The sequence below is a fragment of the Microtus pennsylvanicus genome, chromosome X (assembly GCF_037038515.1).
Source record: "Microtus pennsylvanicus isolate mMicPen1 chromosome X, mMicPen1.hap1, whole genome shotgun sequence".
Taxonomy (NCBI): Eukaryota; Metazoa; Chordata; class Mammalia; order Rodentia; family Cricetidae; genus Microtus; species Microtus pennsylvanicus.
Window position 1 is genome coordinate 58,792,263 of NC_134601.1, and position 8,111 is coordinate 58,800,373.

Here is an 8,111-nt window from a genome sequence, read left to right on the forward strand (position 1 = left end):
ACCCATGACAATGGTGTGCCAAAGGGCCAGAAAAACAAGGCAGAATCACTGAAAACTGGTGGGGTATAAAAGTTTTCAGTTATATTTGGTTTTCCATTATGGGGAAGTAAGCAAAGATTAGACAAGGCAAAGAAACAGATTATACTGGTGCCACTTAAAGATTATTTGTATGGGCTTCCAAACCAATAGCTAAGCTGGTTACATGCATCCCATGAACAAATTTAAGACACAAAGGTGTCCATTTCTCTAAGAGAACTACTTTTTCTGCACGACATAGTCTCTCTCTTGCCTTGGATCCAAGTAATCGGAACCCTGAACACACTGCGCAGCTTCTGTTGGAAGCGGTTTCCAACAAAGCAGTACAGAAAGGGATTCACACAGCTGTTGGTGAATCCCAGGAGGATGGCAAAAGGAAGTGCCAGGTCAATGACTGCTATGACTCCACAGTTATTAATGATACCCATCCAGGCCAGAGCATCCAGGAAGGTCAGAACATGGAAGGGAAGCCAGCAAATGATGAACGCCAACACAACAGCAGCTGCCATCTTCAAGACTTGGTCACGGGTTATTCTGTTCTTTCCATAGCTATTGGTCTTCAGCAGGTGTTTTCTGATTCCAAAGTAACACGTTGCTATGAATATTAAAGGAATAATAAAACCAAGAATAGTTTTCATTAAGGCAATCCCAGCAGACCACTGGGCATATTTCTCAGGTGGGAAAGCCATAATACAAGCATTCACGCCTAAATATTCAATGGTTCTAACATCTCGGAAATAAAATGTTGGCAGTGAGGACAGACAGGCCATACACCAGACAAGGGGCACTCCATAAGATGCTTGCCAGGGATTCCTTCTTTGAGACAGAAAGGGATAGATAACCGATTGGTACCTATCAACACTCATGCAGGTAATGAAAAAAATGCTGGCAAACATGTTCAGGGTCAGAAAAGAACCAAACACTTTGCACATCACAGGTCCAAAGAGCCAGTCATATCTGTAAGAGTAATAAGATGCCCAGAGAGGAAGGGTGGCCAAAAGGAGTAAATCAGCCACAGCCAGATTGAAAATGTAAATGCTGGAAACCTTTTTAGGGCCCTTTTGACAACAAAACAGCGAGACCACAACAATATTAACAGCAAACCCAATGACAAAAACGATGTAGTAGAGAACAGGAATTGCTTCCAAATGCTTATCTGATGGCTTGTGCGAGCAGTTAAAGGTGGACTCATTGGTGCCAGATATGTTGAGACTATCAAAAGGAAGGCTGCTGGTGATGTTTTTGCTGGTAGCAGCAAAACTGAAGTTGTCCTTCATATTGAATTGTCAGCGTCTCCTAGTTCTCACGTCTTCTCTGGGGGAGAAAAGTAGAGCACTTAATGCACATCTAAAACCTATTTGAGTCATAAGCATTTTGAAAATTTGTTAAAGGTCATAATAAGGTAAGCGTTTGTAGCAAACATTATAAAATAGGACCATGCCTGAAAATAGGACTATTACCTCTTGAGGGAAAAAAAAATCAACATTTTCTCAGTAGTATTAGACTGAAAATTCTGAGCAAAACTTTTTGTCTTTCTCTCCTTTCATGCCTTTGAAACATCTAGAGAGAAATTAATAGCTTAAAAGTTAGTCAGGTAGGGATTCTATGAGACAAATAAGAAGGAGTCCAAAGTCAACTTGAAAGTTCAAAAACAGAGGCTTATTTCTCCATTTGCTTTCTAGAAATCTCACTTCTACCCGCTGCTTAACTTGTTAAATACAAATTGTTACAGCCATGGAAAATGTGAGTAAGCCAAGCTATAGGAAAAAAAGGCAAGTGTACAAAGAACTGAAAGAATATACGGAAAGAGTATATTGGGATATAGAGTCAGGTTTGGTCTTTGCTAGTGGAAAATAATCTGTTTATTTACATTCCTCTTGTTTTCTCACTATAACAAGAAGAAACTATGTATGTTTCTTAAAGCCTTTACCTCAAAATTTTGATAGTGAATGCTGGTTTTCAATATGGATATTTAAATCTGATCTCTCTCATAGGAAACAAATTAATTTTCACTTTAATTACAAGACAAAGAAAACAAAACCACAAAACAGTTATAGCTTTGGTTGCTCATTTAAATCAGAATTTAACATCAGTGTCTAATTATGATATAGTCTCACCATTTTTTCTTTGCCATCTTTTCAGTTTAACAGAATTAGATAATCATTACTTTCCAAAATTAAGGACAGTGTTCAGGTGGGAGGGGGGGCTGGTGGTTTTTTTTTTCTTTACACCAGCCATATTATTTTGAAACAAAAGAAAACTAAAGATAAACATACAAACAGAAAAACTATAATACCAGATAGTTTCAAAGTACATCCAAGCAAATACTCAATTTAGAATGTAACCACCAGAGAACTTCCTAAGAAACGGCAAACTGTCATTTCTGTCAAACGCCCATTCTTTTGTATGATCTTACAAATCAACATGAAAGAAGCAAAAATAAATCCCACTAAAGACTTACTAATTGCCAGTGTTTAAAGCAGTTATCATAAATCAGCTTACTTAGCTCCCACACGCACTCCTGTAAGAGAAACAGCAGTTAAAGAATTAAGGCATTCTGCAAAATGCAGTATTAAAATACAGGAAAAAGAAACCATTCGTCCATGCACACAAGCAGTTTTTATTGCTGTATGTTCTCCTTCCCAACTCAAGCGTGTATAAATTGTTCTGACTTACCTTAAAAATCCAGGCTGAAGAAAGCTTTTAGTTCTGTGCTCCCTCCATCCTTAGACTCTGAGATGCAACTGCACCAGACCTCTGGTTTCCCTCTTATATATTCGCTCTGTCCACTGGGGAGCCTTCAATCTACATAATTCTGAGGCTGACTTATGAACACTTGCCAGCTTTCCAGAGGGGTTTTTTTTCTGGCTGCAAAACATTAATCTGAAATTCTCGTGTCTCCAATCATAACAGCTCATTCAAATAAATCTCAGACAAAAAAAAATGAAGTTTCCACAAATGTGCTAGAGAATTTTAAACTCGGGGGTTTACTTTAAGAGAAGAATATAAATTTTAGCAAAATTTTCTTTTTCTGTTTTCTTGATCGTGGCATTTTAAAACAAGTTAAGGAATAGGGAGACTAAAGAGTTTACTCTAGTAGCAATCTTTGTTCACAAACATCTTTTAGAGCCTTAAGTACATTTTGAAATTTTTACCCCTGTTTATTAAAGAATGGTAGCAATTTTTACTTGAAGTCTACAACTTTTAAGTTTTCTACCTTGCTTTGAAACACTTTGGTTGTCCTGCTGCTGAAGGTAGAGGATAGAAAGGATAAATTTTCCTGTGACAATAAAAAGGTTTTAACAATTAGTGCCTCTGTTCATGTGACTCGGTCACAACTGTAGCTCGTATAGATACCAACAAGGTAAGAAAATAATTAGCTGTTATTGTAGACTGCTGCTGTTGCTGCTGCTGCTGCTGCTGCTGCTGCTGCTGCTGCTGATGATGATGATGATGATGATGATGATGATGATATTGCTTTCCCTTTTGTGGAAGGATGATCACCTTCACACAATCCAGCAGCAGCAAGAGTGAGAAAATGAATCCGGTCCAAAAGAAGGAAAATGCCAGTTGACAGTATATGCTTTCTTTGTGCCTGAAGCTGTGCTGTGTACTTCATGCCCAATCATTCAACAGAGAGGCACCATAGCACACTGTAAGAAATGGCCTCTGAGGTCCATCCACTCGGCTTCATCAGTCAAGTTCTGCCAGATCTTAATTCTATGAAGGCAGTCACATTACTTTCCTTCTTCAAGTATCTTCTGGCTTGTCTGAGAAATGGGGATGATATTAATTATTCATATCACAAAGCTACTAAGATTAAATAAATTACACTTAGAGTACTTAAAATGATGCCCAACACATAGCAGATGCCCTTATAAAGTATTAATATTGTTGCCCCTTTACAAATCAGGAAACACAGGGTGACAGAGTTTAAATAAATTCTCTGAGGTCCCACGGCTATTATGAGGACATGTGAATTTCGGCAAAAGTAAACTCATGTCAGAGATCATGTTTTTTAATCTCTACACTGCTAGCTGCTCCTTTCATCTCTCCTTTTGCTGAGCAAAAAAGATACATGCAGCATTTGCAGACAATCTCATTGCTGACAGTTAAAAAGTTATTACAAAAGCACAAAAACGAAGAAATTTTGATGGATTGCTATACAAAGGAAAGTATCCTTCTTCAATGTATTAGCATAATGGAGATCAGGGAAGAGAAATGTGTGGTTGGGCAATTTTCTATAGTTACTGCAGATAATCAGGTAACCCACAACACTATAAACAGCTGTGTGATTCCAATGATCCTGTGGATCCTATTCTTCAAAGAAGCAGGCAATAGTACGTTGGTAGTACAGTAGTGAGCATTATTGCCTCTCAAGTTACAAGGAAAGGAATATATCATTGTCTTTAAAAGATAGCACAAAGGTATGAAGTTCAGTAATACAAGAGAAGTGATCATAGGTAAGAGAGGACAAAATTACACATGTCACAAGAAGTAGCAGACAGCTTGTGACCTTTGTTTCTACCTTGATAATAAAGTAAATCCTACAACACATAAGCATATAGAATCAGTAAGGGTTGCTTAGCATAGCCTGAAAAATACAGTAAGCTCTAAAGGCTTGAGGGCACCATTGTAGCGTTTCTTTTGATTTAATGGGTTTGGATATTGGCCAAATGCAAACACACACACACACACACACCAATTTGTTAAATCTCAAAATATGTCTGTCTTATGCTCTGGATAGATTCAGGTAGAAGCTCTGTTCAAATAATGGAAACTTGATGTCTGGGAAACAAAAGACTGGGCACATATGTTTATCGGCAGGAGAGTTGAAAGGAGAATGAGTTTCATTCTTTGTTTAAGCCTGGTTTCTGACTTCATTTCAAATGTTTGTTTTTGCAGCATACAGGGAATTTTCCAGGCCAGAGCCTCTGAGTAGTCACAGTGGGTCAGATTCCCACCCTGTTCTAGTTCGAGCCTCACCCCCTTGGTCCCCCCTTGCAAAGAAATGATCAGGCAGTTAGCTATAAACTTTAGAGAGAGACAAAAACCTGCAGGCTGGCCTCCAGAAGAACTAACCTTGAACACTCCCTCGAAGCAGGGGACCTTTGTCTAGTGCTTTCATTCTTCCTTATAGTAAGTTCTGTCGTGCAGAACTTTAAAGAGTCATATATATCCCAGAAGATTCAAAACACCTTTACTTTGTTTCTTAATAATTTTAGAGGATAAATTTTTACAAGTCAAAGAAAAAGGTGTAGCTGCAAGGAATTAAGAGGGAAAGAATAAAAAAGGAATAGCAATAATATTGACACCACTCAAAGCAAAAAGAAAAAAGGTACAGCATATTATAGATTCAGCAATGAACTCCCAGTTAAACCAACAACGTAAATACACTTGAGAGTCCAATAAATGTCGGTCACGGGAAGCAATACAGCATAAGAAAAATACCACTCTCCCGGGGACTGGATAATATTTTTTTCACTTGAAGATTGAGTTTAAAAGCTTTGGGTCATTTGAATAAATTATGCAGCTCTTAAGAACAGATTTAACAATAGTAAATCACATCAATTTTTTTCTTAGAACCTGTTTGTTCCTGAAAGATTTACTTAACAGTGATTTTTTAAAGGACTTGAGGTTTTTGTCTTAAGATTTTTTACTTTATGTATACGAGTGTTTTGCCTTCATGTATGAGTGCACCATGTGCCTGCAGTGCCTACAGAGGTCAGAAGAGGGCATCAGATCCCATAGAACGAGAATTACAGATGCCAATGAGTTGCCACGTAATCAAACCTTGATTTTCTGCAGGAGCAACAAGTGTTCTTAACCGTTAAGCCATGTCTCTAGCCCCAGGACCAGAATGTGTGTGTGTCTCTCTCTCTGTGTGTGTGTGGGGGGGGGGGTGTCTGTTTGTGTATATTTTTGAGAGTTTTTTTTTCCTCCAATGATGAAGGATACAAAATACATGGGAAAAAAATCAGTTTCCCCTTTTTACCCTCCTACCCACACAGAGCATACTTCCAAAGAGAAAATGAAAATACAAATGTAAAGTTGCGCTGGCGTAGAGGTGAGCATTAGAGATGCATTGTTTTTCAGAGCTATCTCCCCTATCCCAGACATCTCTGAGTTCCTATTCAGACCAATAGCCCTCGTACTCCCAAATTTCACATACACTCTCACTCGTACACGGGCACCCAGAAGCACACTTCCCAGCAGTCTTCATTCAACTCATATATCCATAGGCAAGCTCTACTCTAACTGTCCCTTTTCCAGACCTGAGGACCCCTGCAGGCAAGGACTTAACAGAGTGCTTATAAGCAGGGTGTCCTTCCTCGCGTATAATCTTTGGGTCTTTATTTGAATTCCAGTACAAAAAGAATAGGGATTTTTTTTTTAGAATGAGACAGAATACCCTCTATCCAGAGCTAGTGGTTAAATTGACCATTTTGAAAAAGCAGCCTAAAAATAGGAGTAAACTGACCAACATGAGTTATTATGTGTTCTGAGTTAACTATCTTCCCAGGCCGAACACAAGGGTTGACTGAAGGGCTATTAAAGCACTTAGCAAGGTGGAATACATGGCAAGATGAATGACTGACTGACTGACTTAATGTGTCCCTGAGACCAATCGCTTCCAGCTGAATCTCGTGTCAAAATCAGAAATGAACACTCTATTTATCTTACCCTCGAAGGCACCTGCAGGCCCAAGCATTAGATTCCAATCAGGGTCTCGCAGAAGGGACCCTACTTCCATCAAATGACATTTCAGGTGCTATATAATTATACTGGGGACAAAGTAAACTAATTAATTAAAACTATCTATCTTCTTTGCTTACATTAGCTGAGTTGACATTTTTCATAATCCATTTACAAGAGAAGTAAAGTGATTAGCTTGACTACAGTACCCAAAATGGCCAATTGATTAAGTTATCCAAACCAACCCGTTGTTTTGACAATATTTAGACAGAACTGTCAAAGTAATGGGGATGGTTAAATTTTTGTCAGATATGATCTCTCAAAGTGTTGTGGATCAACACGTCATTACTCTTAGTTTGGTGCTTGGGACTGAGGCCCAGAAATTAATTTTCTCGGTGTTCTTGTTTCTTGGTTTGTCCAATAGCAATAAAAGTCCCACAAAACCGATGTGTATTTTACAATTCAGATATCCCACTCTCCAGTGATCCTAAGGTCAGCCTGCTAGCCCAGAATAAGTAAATGAATCATGTCTCATTTCCAAACGTGTCTCATTCTTAGAACCAGCATGTGCTTTATTGAATCTAGGAGTTTAATAGTTTGCATATTTGACACTGAGACTATGCAATCTGGTCTGACTACCTACAGATTAATGCATTTATTTATTCTGTGATGAATAAAGCCATACTTCAACACACACACTCACACACACACACACACACACACACACACACACCCCTAAATAAAATATTAAAATAGTCAGGCCTGGTAGAATAAGCCTATAATCCAAGCATGCAGGAGGATGAGGCAGGAAGATCTCGAATTCAAAGCCTGTCCGAGCTATGGAGCAGGCCTCTGAAGCTCTCTTTCCATCTCTTTCTTGACATGAAGAAGTGAGAGATATTTTGTGTCTGTTTTGCTTTCTGTCACTGTGATGAATACCATCACCAAAAACAACTTGTAGATAAGAGGGTTTTATTTCATCTTACACTTTACAGTTCTTTATCAACAGAAATCAAGGCAGGAATCTAGAGAAAAGGACGAAAAGAGGGACCATGGAGGAACACTGCTCACTGCATTGTTTCCTGAAGTTTGTTCAGTTACTTTTCATATACTGCTCAGGCCCAATTGCCTAGAGATGGTATCATCGACACATCAATTAGCGATTGAATGATACCCCACAGTTATGGGCACAGATGATCTATCTGATCTGGACAATTCTTCAGTTTGAGGTCCCCTCTTGCACTTAAGTTTACAGCTGAAGCTAACTTGAAAATCTGGTTTGATGACTGTAAAATCATTCCAGTAAATCTGATAACCAGGTGTGTATCTCACATGAGCACTGAGAAATTTCATACCAAACATCATCCAATGAATAAAAA

General features: G+C 38.5%; 1 protein-coding gene across 1 annotated transcript; it reads right to left on the minus strand.

Annotated features, from left to right (window-relative positions):
* Nucleotides 1-221: 221 nt before the first annotated feature.
* Nucleotides 222-2,750, minus strand: Agtr2 (angiotensin II receptor type 2). Its single transcript, XM_075958023.1, has 3 exons — nt 2,713-2,750; nt 2,498-2,557; nt 222-1,350 (listed from the first exon to the last, which is right to left on the minus strand). Exon 3 carries the CDS (start codon nt 1,311-1,313, stop codon nt 222-224), a length of 1,092 nt encoding a protein of 363 aa, XP_075814138.1. The 5' UTR covers nt 1,314-1,350; nt 2,498-2,557; nt 2,713-2,750.
* Between the last annotated feature and the right edge of the window lie 5,361 nt (nt 2,751-8,111).

Excerpts from the sequence above, each read along its gene's own strand:
- Agtr2 (XM_075958023.1), bottom strand. The coding sequence starts at position 1,313 with ATGAAGGACAACTTCAGTTTTGCTGCTACCAGCAAAAACATCACCAGC.